The sequence below is a fragment of the Lampris incognitus genome, chromosome 12, assembly GCF_029633865.1.
Source record: "Lampris incognitus isolate fLamInc1 chromosome 12, fLamInc1.hap2, whole genome shotgun sequence".
In the NCBI taxonomy this organism is placed as follows: Eukaryota; Metazoa; Chordata; class Actinopteri; order Lampriformes; family Lampridae; genus Lampris; species Lampris incognitus.
In genome coordinates, this window is record NC_079222.1 from 24945388 (window position 1) to 24962800 (window position 17413).

The 17413-nt window shown below is 45.1% G+C and overlaps 1 protein-coding gene across 1 annotated transcript; it reads right to left on the reverse strand.

Annotated features, from left to right (window-relative positions):
* Positions 1–4550: 4550 nt before the first annotated feature.
* On the reverse strand, positions 4551–8133 carry tmem141 (transmembrane protein 141). Its single transcript, XM_056290932.1, has 5 exons — positions 7986–8133; positions 7730–7796; positions 7432–7515; positions 7184–7294; positions 4551–6921 (listed from the first exon to the last, which is right to left on the reverse strand). Exons 1-5 carry the CDS (start codon positions 8037–8039, stop codon positions 6860–6862), a joined length of 378 nt encoding a protein of 125 aa, XP_056146907.1. The 5' UTR covers positions 8040–8133; the 3' UTR covers positions 4551–6859.
* Positions 8134–17413: the final 9280 nt, after the last annotated feature.

The following is a 17413-nucleotide window of genomic DNA, read 5'->3' on the forward strand; positions in this document are numbered from 1 at the left end:
GAGAGAGTTAGACAGACAGAGTGAGAGAGGGAGAGAGAGACAGAGAGATTATAAATCATCATAAATCCCTCAAAAGCCAAGAGATGAACATAGAGAAGAGTCCCCTCAGTCAACTGGTCCTGACGCTCAACAGACCAACATGAGACCCTTCTAACACCACTCATAATAACCAGCCTCAGGACAGCGACGTCATTCCTCAACACATTCCACCCAACCAACCTGTCAATCAACATAAACCAAATTAGGAAACCTATTGGACTGAAACAACAAAAACCCGAGTAAACTTCAGTGCTATGTGGCTCTAAACAGACAGTACAGCATAGCAGAACATGTGACCACAGTGACTGATAACACACCGAGAAACACCTTGACAATGTACACACTCAGCGAGCACAGCCTGGCCATGGAGAAAGACCCACACACACACACCTGCTACCCAGAGAGGACAGACAGGCTGTGTCTCACTGTGGTCAAGAATGACCACACGTGACAAATACAAACATATAAGAAAAGAATACCACCCCAAATTCACAAAAATAACAAAAACACAAATACATTGTGACTCTGCCCAGGCAGTCCCCTACTTATTAGGTGAGAAAGCCCAATGTTCATGGTGGCAGCAAAGTGTGCAGCAGCTGCCACAAAGTGAGGCACAATGAGGGACTAGAATCACTTCACTAATATGTCTGTCTGTTTGTTTGTTTGTGTGTTTGTTTGTTTGTTTGTTTTCGACTGTCTTATCTTGTTTGTGTTGTTTGTTATGACATAAAGTATTTTGCATCATGTTATTAATGCTTTGGCAATATGAGAATGCTTGTCATGCCAATAAAGAAAGTTTGAATCTGAATCTGACTTTGAGAGACAGACAGAGAGTAAGAGACAGAGAGAGTAAGAGACAGAGAGAGAGAAACAGCATTACAGAGACAGAGAGTAAGAGAGACGGAGAGAGACAGACGGACAAACGGACAGAGAGAGAGAGAGAGAGAGAGAGAGAGAGAGAGAGAGAGAGAGAGAGAGAGAGAGAGAGAGAGAGAGACATTAGTGCTCCTCTCACACTCACACACACACACACACACACACACATGCGGAGACTGACAAATTCACATATCCACTCACACAGGATCTTGTTGCCATGACGTACCGGTGTAAGTTGTTTTATTGCATCCGTTGATGTATACATGTTGTGTATTTGTGCACTGTTATTGTCCTTTATGTGAACATGCTTTGCAGTATATTTGTCATACTAATAAAAGCACATTTGAATTTGAGAGAGAGAGAGAGAGAGAGAGAGAGAGAGAGAGAGAGAGAGAGAGAGAGAGAGAGAGAGAGAGAGAGAGAGAGAGAGAGAGAGAGAGAGACGGATGGGTATCGGTGATGGAGGGGTGGGGGGGGCCTGTTCAAAACCTTCAAATCTCAGAGGGATTTAATCAGAGCTGATTTACAGTGGGAGGAGGTGAGAGTGTGTGTGTGGGGGGAGGGGGTTCAGGCTACACAGGGATGAAGAAGAAAAGACTGAAGCTGAAGCTAATGTGTCCTCCGATATGTTGAATATCTCAGCTATTTCACAAGAGCCTAACATGTTCTTCTTTCGGCCACTTTGTGCTCAAGTTTCCTAACCTGCATTAGCGGGCCGTCTGGTTGGTTCACCACGGGGTCTGAACTTTGGCCTTTTTTGCTCCCTCAAGCTGTTACGCCACCGTTGAAAGAGTCTATTGTTTCAATAGTCTGAACCGGAACAGATTTTACATTGTTAACACCTCACTGTACAGTGGTGAAAGAGAAACTAACTCAGCTGTACAATAAGAACGGTTTAGGTCATTTACACTGGGGGCACGTGTTTTGGCAACAGAGGGAGAGCCTGTACTGACAACGCTGACTGCTTCATTTCATCCAGACAAAACTGTGACATTAGTGTTCCTGTATATGTATGTATGTATGTATGTATATATATATATATATATATATATATATATATATATATATATATATATATATATATATATATATATCTTGGTGGCAGGGTAGTTCAAGGCCATCTCCACTTTAGTCTCAATTTCAGCCTGAGTACAGTTTTTGCAGCACTAGTGCAGCAATAATCATTTGGATTCATTATTAAGATTAATAGAAAAACTATCTCCTTATAAAAGTGTGTTGTGGGGCATACAAGTAATATCTATAAACATTTGACACCTCTCTAGCAGTGGGTAATGACCCTCCAACAGTGGCCCTCTATTACTGAACGACAGTAGAGAAAACACCTGTGCACATCTGTCTGCGGAGTCAGTCATGCGGCTAGCAGCACATTTCAATAAATGGTTGCTGTTGTTGAGATAGCTAAAATAGAAACAGTTGAAATAGTTGAAATAGAAACTATGGAAGTTTCTTAGCACATACATTACGTTTCTGGTGACAATGTCTGAACATCAATGTCACACTGTCGTTTAAAGAAGTACACTTTATCTCCACCAGGACATGCATGCAGCCATCCAGTAGTGGTGTGTTTATTTGACTAGCAAGGAGAAGGGGCGACTTAGCTGTACCCACGCCCCTATTTTCTCCCCTGTGAGCCTAATATCTACTCTTTTTTTAAATCCCCCCCCCCTTTCTCCCCAATTGTACTTGGCCAATTACCCCGCTCTTCCGAGCCGTCCCGGTCGCTGCTCCACCCCCCATCTGCTAATCCAGGGAGGGCTGCAGACTACCACATGCCTCCTCCGATACATGTGGGGTCGCCAACCGCTTCTTTTCACCTGACAGTGAGGAGTTTCACCAGGGGGACGTAGCACGTGGGAGGATCACGCAGCTCCCCCCAGTTCCCCCTTCCCCCCCGAACAGGCCTCCCGACCGACCAGAGGAGGTGCTAGTGCAGCGACCAGGACACATACCCACATCCGGCTTTCCACCAATCCGGAGGTAACACGGGGATTCGAACCGGCGATCCCCGTGTTGGTAGGCAACAGAATAGGCCGCTACGCTACCCGGATGCCATATATATATATATATATATATATATATATATATATATATATATATATATATATATATATATATATATATATATATATTTTAGTAATTTCTCTGTGTCTGTAGATGAGTTAACATTTTTGTGGCTTACTGAAAGATACAAACTAAAACCCCTCTTGAAATAGAGAGCTGAGCTGGCTCGGACCTGTGAGCAACAGGAGTCTTATTGCGCATGAAAATAGCATCAGACAGCCTCGCGGCGTCTCCCCTTGCATGTCCTCCTCATCCAAATGGGATATGAGGGATACGTCTTGACATACTGTGGGCAGGGTGCTATATTCCCCCAAATAATGGGTTGATTACATCCCGGGTTGTCTTAAATCTGCCAAATCCAAGTGCCGGGTTGGAGATCCACACAGCCTCGACATAAAGCATTGCACTGACACGTTTCATGCGGTGCGACGCATGCACGGTACTCAAACAGTGCCCTTTAAGCCCTCTCGGACCAGTTGAGAAAAACCAGTGAAAATATAAAAAAAACATTTGTATTTGAAGATTTTGAGTCACACAGGACAGAAACTAGCAATAGGGTTCCTGAGTCTCAAACCTAGCAAGACAGGCATCACTAAAGGTGTCACTCAAATTAAGAAAAGAAAAGCTGATTACAAAGAGTGACATGGTTGGCACATCTGTTCCCCAGCAGAATATTACTGTCATTCATGGCATAGAGGGGCAAATGAGGGGATTATAGTCGCAATGCAAAAACTCCTGGGTCAGTCCAAAACTCCTCCTGACATTTGTTTGTTTGACCAGTCATGATGGTTACTTCTAAATTTTGATCAGATTTTAGTGAATGAAAGAAAAGAGGTTAATTGTGGAGCAGGGAAGTTATTTACACAAGTAGCATTTATCATTATATAATGAAACGAAGTTTGAGATATTTAGTCCTATCCTCCCAGTGACAGAATCGATCATGTGATACTTGGTCATACGTGTCAAGCTTATGGGCGTGGGCTGATTAGTTAGCTTCCTTTATTAAGCTTCCTGGGGGAAATTCAGTTACTGCAAATGAACCCATCCTAGTTGTGCTCTGTGTAGCTGGGGGCAGTGGGCCTTCATGCTGCGCCTGGGGACCAACTCCAGTCCTTTTCCCACTGCATGCATGTTTTGATGGGGCCGGAAACTGAAGCACCCAGAGAAAACCCACCACAGACACGGGGAGAACATGCAAACTCCACACAGAGGACGACACCCCAAGGTTGGACAACCCCGGGGTTCGAACTCAGGACCTTCTTGCTTTGAGGAGGCAGCACTAACCACTGGGCCACCGTGCCGCCTGAACCTATCAAACAAGAGATTTGACCTTGGGCTGTCTCAATACCCAGTTATTCGCTAAATGATAAGGCAAAGATACAATGATACACCATGACAATTAACGCAGTCATTTGACTGAAGTCTTAGTAAAGAGTTGTGGTTTGAGATTTCACACCCCCACTTTATGTTATGTGTGCCGTGTCTGTGTGAACGGTAGGACGAACAGAGTCTATAGAAGAAGAAAATTACATTCTGGGCAAAATAAGCCCCACCAGCCCAGCTTAAGGTTTTATTTTTCTGGCCAACTACAAGACCAATACCTTAATTTCTTGTCTTCAGTATTACCAATGATATACACCGATCAGCCAAAACATTAAAACCACCTGAGGCCACAGTCATCAGGGAATGCAGTTGCCATGAAGGGGTGTACCTGGTCTGCAATGATGTTTAGGTAGGTGATATGTGCCAACGTAACATCCACATAAATGCCAGGACCCAAGGTTTCCCAGCAGGACATTGCCCGGAGCATCACACTGCCTCTGCCGGCCTTGCCTTCTTCCCATAGTGCATCCTGGTGCCATTTCTTCACGAGGTAAATGACGCACACACACACACAAGATGTAAAAGAAAACATGATTTATCAGACCAGCCAACCTTCTTCCACTGCTCCATGGTCCAGTTCTGATGCCCACTGTAGGAGCTTTCGGCGGTGAACAGGGGTCATGACGGGTACTGACCGGTCTGCAGCTACGCAGCCCCATACACAGCAAGCTGAGCTGCACTATGTGTTCTGACACCTGTCTATCATAGCCAGCATTAACTTTTTCTTTCAGCAATTTGAGCGACAGCAGCTCTTCTGTGGGATCGGACCAGACAGGCTAGCCTTCACTCCCCACGCACATCAATGAGCCATGGGTTCCATGACCCTGTCGCCGGATCACCAGTTGTCCTTCCTTGGACTACTTTTGGTAGGTACTGAACACTGCATACTGGGAACACCCCACAAGACCTGCTGTTTTGGAGATGCTCTGACCCAGTCGTTTAGCCATCACAATTTGGCCCTTGTCAAAATCGCTCAGATCCTTACGCTTGCCCATTTTTTCCTGCTTCCAACACATCAACTTCATGAACTGACTGTTCCCTTGCTGCCCAATATATCTCACCCCTTGACAGGTGCCACTGTAACGAGATAATAACTTATTCACTTCACCTATCAGTGGTTTTAATGTTTTGGCTGATCAGTGTATATTTACAACAGTACAATTAGATTACAACTACCATGAAAGTCAAGCTATTGCAACACCCCTAGATTAACCCACAACACAAACAGTTGTAAAATAACAACGCTCAGTTCCATTATTTGAAAAATAGCTGTATGTAGGTTTTAACAAGCCCCCAACTCTACCCCCCCCCCCGGCACACATATACACACACATTGGCTGAGGCTTTTAGAGTAAGAAGTGGTTCTAACATAATTTTTATCTTTCTCACCCCACTCAAGTCTCCCCTGACATTTTTTCTTATTTTAATCACAACATCTTTAAGAGCAACACTATGCCAATCAATCAGCGTTTCCTTCAACATTTCCCATCCTATCAATTTTAAGATCTTATGCATCTTTTAAGAAACTTTACAGATTCACAAGTGATTTAAATACAGACATGATGTATGGCCGCTAATGCAGGAGCATTGGAGCATCGTAGAACTGAGTGAGATTAGTTCAGTAAACAGTCAGCGGTTAGGGGGCCAGAAGTCAGATTGTACTGGTATAAAATATCAGACTTCAGCATTTTATCCAATGAAATAAAAAAGTCATACAAACAGAAAGAGAATAATCATTAATGGCACAGAATATTACACTGTGGGGAGTGTGTGAAAGGTACAACACAATTATATATTTGTAAATATCAACTGAAAGTCAACTCAGCTCTTCTAAAAGACCAAGTCACACAAAGTCGCTCCTTTTTTGCTTCGCTGCTCTCAACACTGTGGCACAGTGAAAGCACAGTGAATCCAAAAGCTGTACACATCTCGTGATGTAGACTGACCACTAGTGGCAAACCAGTACAACTCCAAATGAATTCTACAGCAAGCCATGCCAACAAACACATCAACATAATACTAGATCCCAGGCTTAGCACTTCATTCCCCTTAAAAAAACAAAACTGATCTCTGCAGAGACATAATACTTGTCTGTGCGTTCAAACTTACATGCTGTTATGAAATCAAAAAGCAGGATGCAATTCTGAAATTCAGAAACCCAAATAGTTTTTCTCCTGTTCTGAACATTTATTCAAATAAATTAAAATACACAAGAAATTCCTAAATACTTAAACAACAAGCTTTTAAAAATAGGATGTAATTTGTGCCATCTAACCTAAGCTCTCTCTCTCTCACTTCATCACATAATTTATCATTAACATGATGATGTGACTTTCATAGAGATATAATTAATATAAATCTATTCATTCAAATAAGACACACATTTTAAGATAATGGGATAATATCAATAAATGACTATATTCAAAGACTAGAATGTAGCCGTAGCTTGCAATTATGTATTTGGTGTTTTGAAACATGGTCAGTCCATCACGTCGCCATATTTATTCTTCTTAGGTCCAGTTGGGTCCTCTGGCTTGGGCACTGAGACACACCAATAGAAAGATAATGGAGGAGGTTAGGGTTCATGTTGACTACTCTTAATATAACCTCTTTGACAGAGGCACCTGCCAGCACAGAAAAGTCTGACTGGAATCACGTGACATGACTATAACTGCAGGTAACCTACCCAGTTTAGACTTGCCAAACATGACAAATACAAAATTATTACCATTTAGCATGTTTCCTAATTTTCAAACATGAGGTACGAGTAAACGGGTCAATAGAGTTGCAGCCATTTACTCACTCTGTGGTGGGGATCGGTCTGGGACTTTGCCTGTTTCTAATAGTAGCCACAAGTCTGTGCACTTCTGTGTCTCCCAACGTGTCATTGCATAGCTCCCAATTGACGCACCCACTGAAGGAGAAGGGATGGAAAAGGTAGAGGAAATGGGGAGGGCAGGAAAAAAAGGATAAGAAAACATAAATACTGTTCCATTTGACATTGAAATAAGGTCAGTGGCTTCATGGACAAAGGTTTAGAGTCCTTCCTACCAATTGAAATGAGCAGGTTCCACTGGAGTGCATAAGGAAATATCTTCTGCACAGCCCTTTGCGTGACAAATAAGCCAACAATACCTAGAAGCAGCACAGGACATCTCTGAACAATCCACCCTGATACTCAACTGCCATAAAACTATAAAACTGTGACTGGCAAAAAGAAAAGCAAAAGTGACAACAGTGGGCATGGTGAACAATATGCTTCTAAAAAGTGTTAATTTTCCATTGTATTTTACCAAGAGGCCGGGGTGTGAAGTGGCGAGGTTGATAAAAAGGAATACAAACAGCTTACCTAATGTAAAGCTTCCAGTCCCTTTCATAAAGGCATGGGACTGACAAGCAGCATATCTCTCTAAACCCTGAGGAAAAACACAACCGTCAAAACCTCACTGACTGTGAATCACAGGCACAACTCAAAACCCAAACGCTGTCAAGTGTTTGCAGCACTTTCGCTCCGTAACGTTCCGCGTTTCAGGCCAAACCCGTCGACATGTCCCCCATTGTTTTTAACACAGGTCTCTGGGAAATAAAGACATTAAAATACCAACCGGATGTTTTGCCGCCAGAGCATCGTCCACTTTAGTCAGGCCAAGATTGACCATTATGTCAGCTTTGATGAAGTTGGGAGTCACTCCTTACGCAAAATACAATGACATTCTAACCCTACTCCCGCAAACGCGAGTTTACGCGCACACAACTGTTATTTAAATCGGATCTTTCGTAACACACGCCCAACAATATGTAAAGAGGAACTATGCGGACAAAGACAGAGAGCCGTCTGCAGTTGAGCGACACCTAGCAGGCGTGGAGGAAACACTGCAGCCGCACATTGTGCGTAATGTCACTGTCCCACCAACCACTTCACCGCTTTTACTGCATCTAAAGAAGAAGAATTTGCAATTTAGTCAGTCTGATAGATGTCAGGCTGATGGAGCAGAGCCAACTCCACCTCTGTACACTACGTTAGAAGCTGCTCTAGCACGTCAAATGACCGATGGTCTATTCCTGTCTCAACAGTGGACCAAGCATATTACTAATCATTAGACTCTGAGTGAAATAACAAAAAAACAACAATGTTTAATATCCTTTAAAAAAGGGATTTCTTGTCACAGACATATAGTCTTAAGGCTGTTGTCTCACTCTATCAGCTGACTCAGCTTGAACTTTTGAATTTAATAAAAGCATCTATACAACAACTAACACTGGACTTCTGGGCACATTTTTTTAGATTCTTAAGATAGCAATGAATGATCGGGAAACACCATTCACAATTTAGTACCCCTACTATAAGTAACAAACGACAACCTTAGTGGAAAAAGCAGGGGAGATCCAGGTGAAGTAGATGCAGGCTGAGTGTTATTTACAGGGGAAGATTATGACTGTAAAAGAAGCTAAAGGTTCATCATGATCTTTGTCTAAAACATGTAATGGCTCCTTTGAAATTGCAGTCACATACCTCAACAGACCTGTTGCAGCCCTCCTTCTTGCTCTCATGGACATCAGCTCTAATGGTAGTGCTTTTATCCATGTGAGTCGTGCCTCATCACAACATCTGAGCAGGGTTTTTTTTAATTGTCCAATTTTCTCTCTCAATTGCTCTACTACTCTGTGGATGATAGGCACAATGCTGCCTCAGATTAATACCCAAACATGTTGAAAGTTGTTTATAATAACACTATTTACAAAATGAGTTCCATTATCACTGCTGATCTTCCATGGTATTTCCCATCTGGGAATAATCTCTCTTACCAGCACCTTTGCTACTGTGGAGGCTTCTGCTTTTCCTGTAGGGAAAACTTCAACCCTCTTAGAAAACATATCAACAATCATAAGACAATATTTATTTCTCTCACATGGTGTTAGTTCAATGAAATCCATCTTTAGGTGATCAAATAGGTGGTCAGAGGGAGGGTGGCTCGAGGCTTGTGTGATTTGCCCGCTTGTGGCCTTTTTTTTCAAACAAATTAAACATTTTGAACAAAAATTTTGGGGATGATTTGTGAAGCTTCTTGTAAACCAGTGTTTGTTTACTGCGTCCACCATCCCCCGTTTTTGCCACATGGTCCTTCCCATGTGCCAATTTTAAATAAAAAAGGAAACAAACACTTAGGCAGATAAGGACGTCCATCCTCAGACTGGCATGTTATTTGCATATGTGCACTTAGTCATTTTTTTTTCTCTGTCTCTCTCTATTTTATCATCACAGACATCATAAAACCATCTTCTCCGCCCACAGTCTGTGTGAATGGTCTGTCTGGGTCAGGCAGTTCTAAACTAGCCGTGGTAGTCATAGTCTGTTTTAGTTTAGTGAGAGTTGCGTCAGCAGCCTCTGTCTATGTCCCACTGTCAGTTGGTTTTAGCCCATGGCCATGCGTAATAGATAATAGTGGAGCCTCCAGGGATGGATAGTAGTCACATATCCACTCTCTGCAGTGGCCTGTCATCCCTAAAAATGACATTAATTGCCTCTTAGTATGAGGTTTTGAAATTTTAAGGATGGCTTCCACTCATTTTGAGCTCCTTATTGTACCTTTTTTTTCAATATCTGACCATGTAACATGTTTAACTTTATTTTACACTGCTTAGATAGATGCTTAAAGTTCATGTGTAACAGAACAAAGGTAGTGTTTCAACTTGTCCATGTGAACAAATAAAGGCCTAAGGCTATACAAATAAAAGTTATTGTTATTATTATTACTATTATTATTATTATTGTTAAGTTAGCTGATATCAGAGGAATGTATGAGACGCTCACCGAGTGTATAAAGTCTGTCCAAACTAATTGGAGAAACGGCCTTGGTGGAATGTGAGCTGGAAGACATGAGATAAGGGGAAGAAGAACAGATAACTGCCCTATAAGAGAGACTGTACTGTACTGATCGGCAGGCACTTAAATGTCTAGGCTTGTGCGTCTGTTCATGAGCATATTAAAGTGCGACAAGACTGTAAGAGATTTTTGTCTTGCTCCTCATTTATTGTCAGAGTGGAATTAAATAATTGCCACGACACACATAATTTTCAAGCACTGACATACGGGCTACAGGCATTAGAGAACATCTCCCAATGTGACCCTATTGTGACCTCTGTCGTCTCAGTGACCTCAAAGAGAGATCGAGGGATTTGTTGTAGATGCTGAAGGCTATTGGTCAGAGCTGTAGCCTTGAGACTTGGACCTGAGTCAGACTTAAGTCGCAAAAATCGGGACTTGCAACTCACAGGCAAAGATTGGAGGGGTGGCCAGCGTGGACTGATGCATGACATCTCAACTACACCACCCACAATCTTCTTTTTTTCTTGGACAGAACTTGGCATTTTTTCTTGGACAGAACTAATGTTTTATAAGAGGCGGAACCATCTCCGTGGAGCTGCGGCACACTGTCTGATAGAGACATGAAAGCTGCCAGTTAAGTAACTGAAATCCCATTCGGAGAGTCCTTACAACTGTCAATGCGCAAACCAGGTGTGTCATTCCTCCCCAGTTCCCCCTCCCCCCTGAACAGACGCCCCAACCGATCAGATGAGGTGCTAGTGCAGCGACCAGGACACATATCCACATCCGGCTTCCCACCCACAGACACGGCCAATTGGGTCTGTAGGGACGCCCGACCAAGCCGGAGGCAGCACGGGGATTCGAACCGGGATCCCCGTGTTGGTAGGCAATGGAATAGACCGCTATGTTACCTGGACACCCCGTTAATATTAATTTTGTCATGAGATACTTTTCAGAAACCTTTCACTGTGAATTTGTAACAAAAATTAATCATCTGTAGTCTCTCATAAAATCCAACTCTCCATCCATACACAAACCCCCTTTCTGGATATTTACTTCCACCAATTGGTCTTTCGGTCGTGATGTCACAATGCCTCTGATCCTTGGAAGACGGCGCCCGGCGTCACGAGAGAATGGGTTACGCTTTTTTCTTCCCCTTCTTGGAAGAGAAACAAAGGAAAGAACATAGAGGACTAAACCAAGAGGCGCAGGATGGCCTGGGTTGCAGCAGCGAGACGCAAATTGGTCACGTTCAAATACATTTCGGCAGCAATGTTAGTGTGTTCTTTGCATTTTCACAGAGGTAAGCTTTCCTTTCTCTAACACACACATAATGTTAGCTAACGTTATGTAGCTAACATTACGTGGCTAATGTTATTTTACTGTCTCACAGGCACAGAGCTGTTAAACTGATTGTATAACTGCGTTAGATGGACGATGATAACGTTGGCTAACGTTGTACTTGGATATGATTTGAGTTAGCTATGATCGATTTTAGCTCGCTATGATATGAACGATTAATGATCCGTACGGTTAACGTCAGCTAGGTAGAGTTTATGCAAATGTAAACAATGCCTCTGGTCCTTGGAAGATGGTGCCCGGCAATGCGTTGCCCTTGGAAACGGCCCAAGTCTGAAAGACCGATTACAGAACAGTGATCATGTAGGCCCACTACCTACCATTCATCCATAAGCACTGCCATCAGTATTACAACTTGTAATCAACAGCCGGCGCCAGACTGTTTTGTGCGTTGCACACAAGTTGTCACATAATTTTAACGACCGAATTTTAATTTTCTTCCGGCTTATTCCATGTTTCTCAGGAGTCACCACAGTGGACTTTATATTTCCATCGGTACCCTGTGAGGGCACAGCACCAATGGTGGCCGTTGTTAACCTGGGCCTTGACCGATCCGGTATAGTCTTGTCAATCTGCATCCTGATTTGGCAAAATTTTACATCAGATGCCCTTCCTGACACAACCACTAATATGGATGGGGGCACTGGTAAAGCACTGGATGCCATCCCAGTATTCATGGACTTGCACACACACACACATCCATTGCACCCGTCAAGATTTCAGTCCAGAAAACATATATCAAACCATCCGTCATATGAAAATAAGACAAAACTCATATTGACGGTTTTATCCTCAAATCTATCATCGGGTAGCATAGCGGTGTATTCCATTGCCTACCAACAGGAGGATCGCCGTTCGAATCCCTGTGTTACTTCCGGCTTGGTCGGGCGTCCCAACAGACACAATCGACTCTGTGCATAACTGTAGTCCACTGACTTCCGGTTTCTACTGCAGCGGTCATACCAGTTTCTTGTTTGTTGTTGCGTGCTATTGACAATGGCATATTTTTCGTGATGCCTGCAAGATTTACCATGGATAAATGTCAAAGAAATGCACAGAATTGTCGGCAAACTTTCATCTGCACCTACCAGCAAACGGGTGAAAAGTTTCAAGTTGTACAAGTTACGTCCACAATTCCGTCCGTCCGTCCATCCGTCCGCTCATCCTCATAATTGTAGACCTAATTTGATATGTACAACTTGAAATTTTTCACCCGTTTACTGGTAGGTGCAGGTGAAAGTTTGCCGATAATTCTGTGCATGTCGTTGACATTCATCCATGGTTAATCTTGCAGACATCGCGAAAAATATGCCATTGTCAATAGTGCGCAACAACAAACAGGAAACTGGTATGACCGCTGCAGTAGAAACCGGAAGTCAGTGGACTACAGTTATCCACAGAGCTGATTGGCCGTGTCTGCGGGTGGGAAGCCGGATGTGGGTATGTGTCCTGGTCGCTGCACTAACGCCTCCTCTGGTCGGTCGGGGCGCCTGTTCGGTGGGGAGGGGGAACTGGGGGGGAATAGCGTGATCCCCCCACGCGCTACGTCCCCCAGGGAAAACGCCTCACTCTCAGGTGAACAGAAGCGGCTGGCGACTCCACATGTATCGGAGGAGGCATGTGGTAGTCTGCAGCCCTCCCCGGATCGGCAGAGGGGGTGGAGCAGCGACTGGGAATGCTCGGAAGAGTGGGGTAATTGGCCAAATACAATTGGGGAGAAAAAGGAGGGGAAAAAATCTATTATGTTCATCAAAGCAATTATTTATAACAGATGTACAAACAGCGAGCTGCATGTATGTGACCAGCTGGTATGTTTCGTCGGTTGCCAGACTCAGACCTAGGACTCTCTTTCCAACACAGAGCTTCCTGCAGTATGGGAGCAGATTTCCTCCCAAACCCATTTTCCATTGCTGTCTGATATTATATGAAGAGGGAAAACAAGTTCTCTTTGTTAATTTGGGGACAAAAATGAACAACATTACTGAAACCTGTGAGTTTCATCACTAAAGACCTCACACACACTTTTGCACTAAGCACTGAGGTAAATGAGTGTGATCCTAAAACTACCAGTTAGCTTGCTCGGGGTGGCAGGGACTGACAGGCAGAGCAGCCGACTTTGTCTGTATGATCAAATCAAGAGATGACCTCTCTCCCCTGGTATGGGAGTTCAGTAAATTGATGACAGTCTGCACAAACACTGTCTGGTCTCTAATTAGGCACCCATTGCCTGGATGCCCCTCTGGGAGATAAGGAGGTATAATGAAAAGTTGGGTTTAGCCGGAAAAAATAAAACAGATACACAGTCACTCAGAGCCATGCACTTGTTTACAAGACAGACAAGTGTGTGCATGTCTGTGCAACTACACAATTTGCAATCCAGCCTCTGCTAGTACACAAATATATCCACAATGATATGGAAATAGTGACCAGCCAAGAAAGCACTTTTCCAGACTTTTGTATCAGTTGTGGTCAGGATCTCTCCTCAAGCCTCCACCAAACAGTGGCTTCCATAGTCAGACAACTCTTCATCATCACTTCCCTCACCAGCAGAGACACAGGAAATGACGCTGCAATGCCTTGACGTCAGAAAATAATATTATCAACTTTGATGTTTAACCATAATGCAGCACACTAAAGTGACTTTGCTTAGTCCCACTGAAAAGAGTTCATACCTGGACCTGACTGCTATATTGTTCCATAGGTGCCCCCTCCTGTGCATATAAGGGCATATATCGGAGAGGTGCCAATGCTTTCAATAAACACTATACGACAAACCTGTAGATAATTTTTCTTTATTCATTCTGCTTGCACCTATTATGATATGTGGTAATGCTGTGGTGTTTCGGCACTGCAAATGCCAGAGGAACATTTTTTTTGACAAATTTCCCCCCTTTTTCTCCCCCCAATTGTACTTGGCCAATTACCCCACTCTTACGAACTGTCCCGGTCGCTGCTCCACCCCCTCTGCCGATCAGAGGAGGGCTGCAGACTACCGCATACATCCTCCGATACATGTGGATTTACCAGCCGCTTCTTTTCACCTGACAGTGAGGAGTTTCACCAGGGGGACGTAGCGGGTGGGAAGCCGGATGCGAGTATATGTGGTGGTCGCTTCACTAGCGCCTCCTCTGGTCAGTCGGGGCGCCTGTTCGGGGGGGGGGCGGGGGAATAGCGCGATCCTCCCACGCGCTACGTCCCCCTGGCGAAACTCCTCACTGTCAGGTGAACAGAAGCGACTGGTGACTCCACACATATCGGAGGAGGCATGTGGTAGTCTGCAGCCCTCCCCGGATCGGCAGAGGGGGTGGAGCAGCGACAGGGACGGCTCGGAAGAGTGGGCTAATTGAACAGGTATTGGAGAGAAAAGGGGGGGAAATAAAAAAAAAAAGAATAAAAAAAACATTCTTAGCATCACATTATTATGAGCACTCAGCTATCTTTACCGCCAGGTTAACTCAAGTCACTCAAGTTATTGAATGGCGTCCCCCTTGGCCGAACATGTTCTGATTTTGCCTACCAATAGCACTAAATATGTGAATGAAATTTCAGCATTATGCCGCCCAATCAATCAATCGATCAATCAATCAATCAATCAAAACGGGACAAAATGACGTTTTTGAAAAGGTAGTGCAAGTCGGGTGTCTCATCGACAGCACACTGACTCAAAGTGAAGGTAAACAGCAGCTAATTGGCCTACATTTCTCTAATTATGTTGCAAACGCTGGTAGTACAAGCAGCAGGGCAAGGCCAAAGACAGGAGGAGAGGCAGGTGGAGGAGAGGCAGGTGGAGCAGCAGGGTGTGAGGCAAGGTCTGTTGGTCTATCGCCATGTTGCGGGATATTGCACGGGGGTGTCCAGGTAGATCCACCCATCCATTATCCGAACCGCTTATCCTGCTCTCAGGGTCGCGGGGATGCTGGAGCCTATCCCAGCAGTCGTGCGGCAGGCAGGGAGACACCCTGGACAGGCCGCCAAGCCATCACAGGGCCGACACACACACACGCACACGCACACGCACACACACACATTCACAACTAGGGACAATTAAGTATGGCCGATTCACCTGACCTACATGTCTTTGGACTGTGGGGGGAAACAGGAGCACCCGGAGGAAACCCACGCAGACACGGGGAGAACATGCAAACTCCACACAGAGGACGACCCGGGACGACCCCCAAGGTTGGGGGGCTCGAACCCAGGACTTTCTTGCTGTGAGGCGACCGCGCTAATCACCGCGCCACCGTGCCGCGGTCTAAATACTATATCTCTCCTCACAATACAGGCCTTCCAAATCTGGATCTGCAGAGTTGAAGGAATTGACACGTGTAACCATAGCTATTACGCTATTTCAAAAGGTAATAAAACTATGGAGATGAGATACTGTAACTTGCAGCCATCAAAAGGCTTATGGGGATCGCCGGTTCGAATCCCCGCGTTACCTCCGGCTTGGTCGGGGGTCCCTTCAGACGCAATTGGCCGTGCCTGCGGGTGGGACGCCGGATGTGGGTATGTGTCCTGTTCGCTGCACTAGCGCCTCCTCTGGTCGGTCGGGGCACCTGTTCGTGGAGGAGGGGGAACTGGGGGGAATAGCGTGATCCTCCTACGCGCTAAGTCCCCCGGGCGAAACTCCTCACTGTCAGGTGAAAAGAAGCTGCTGGCGACTCCACATGTATCGGAGAAGACATGTGGTAGTCTGCAGCCCTCCCCGGATCGGCAGAGGGGGTGGAGCAGCGACTGGGACAGCTCGGTAGAGTGGGGTAATTAGCCAAGTACAAGTGGGGAGAAAAAAGGGGGGGGAGGAAGCCCATAAGCCCCGGAAGTGTGTGAGGATGAAGGCATATTTGCTGTATAGATAATCGATTGAGATTACTGAGTGTGCTACGGAGTGGGCATAAATCAAAGCTTGTTGTCGTAAATTACCGGCATTTACTCGTCAATATTATGGTGTGACTACGCATGCATTTAGTTACGTGTTTAAATACAAAACTTATGCAGTTCTTAATTCACGCTTTTCCACTATCCAGTTAGGTTGATTAAACATTGGACTTTAATTATTTTCCCTCGTGTTCGTCTAATTTTAGCCCGTGACTCAATAGCAGATATCTCATACATACAGAACAATAACGAGCTAAGCAGGCTCTTCCAGGTGTTGAGGATGGATTAGGATATAGCATGTGTCTATCCCCCCCCCCTTTTTTCTCCCCAATTGTACCTGTCCAATTACACCACTCTTCCGAACCGTCCCGGTCTCTGCTCCACCCCCTCTGCTGATCTGGGGAGAGCGGCAGACTACCACGTGCGTCCTCTGATACATGTGGAGTCGCCGGCCTCTTCTTTTCACCTGACAGTGAGGAGTTTCGCCAGGGGGACGTAGCGCGTGGGAGGATCCCGCTATTCCCCCCAGTTCCCCCCTCCTCCACGAACAGGCGCCCCGACCGACCACAGGGGGCGCTATTGCAGCGACCAGGACACATACCAACATCCGGCTTCCAACCCGCAGACACGGCCAATTTTGTCTGTAGGGACGCCTGACCAAGCCGGAGACAACGCGGGGATTCGAACTGGCGATCCCCACGTTGGTAGGCAATGGAATAGCTACCCGGACGCCCCCATGTGTCTTTATCTTTAATTCCTATAGCTGGATGTGGGGAAACCAATGAACATTTGACATTGGGTCGCAAATGTACCCCCGCCCCCCCCGTCCCGTCCCGTCCCAATGTCAAACTCACTCCTATGCCCTTACTTGAAAACCAAACCACTGAACCGCCAGGCCTAAATCCCAAACTCCTACCCATAGCTGAGTTCTGGACACAGAGGGGACAATCCAGGGTTACAAACCGATGTTTC

Coding starts and splice junctions, on each gene's coding strand:
- tmem141 (XM_056290932.1), bottom strand. CDS start 8,039: ATGGTCAATCTTGGCCTGACTAAAGTGGACGATGCTCTGGCGGCAAAA. Junction 7,516..7,729: donor GACTGGAAGCTTTACATTAG/GTAAGCTGTTTG, acceptor TGCTGCTTCTAG/GTATTGTTGGCTTATTTGTC. Junction 6,922..7,183: donor AGACCGATCCCCACCACAGA/GTGAGTAAATGG, acceptor GGTGTGTCTCAG/TGCCCAAGCCAGAGGACCCA.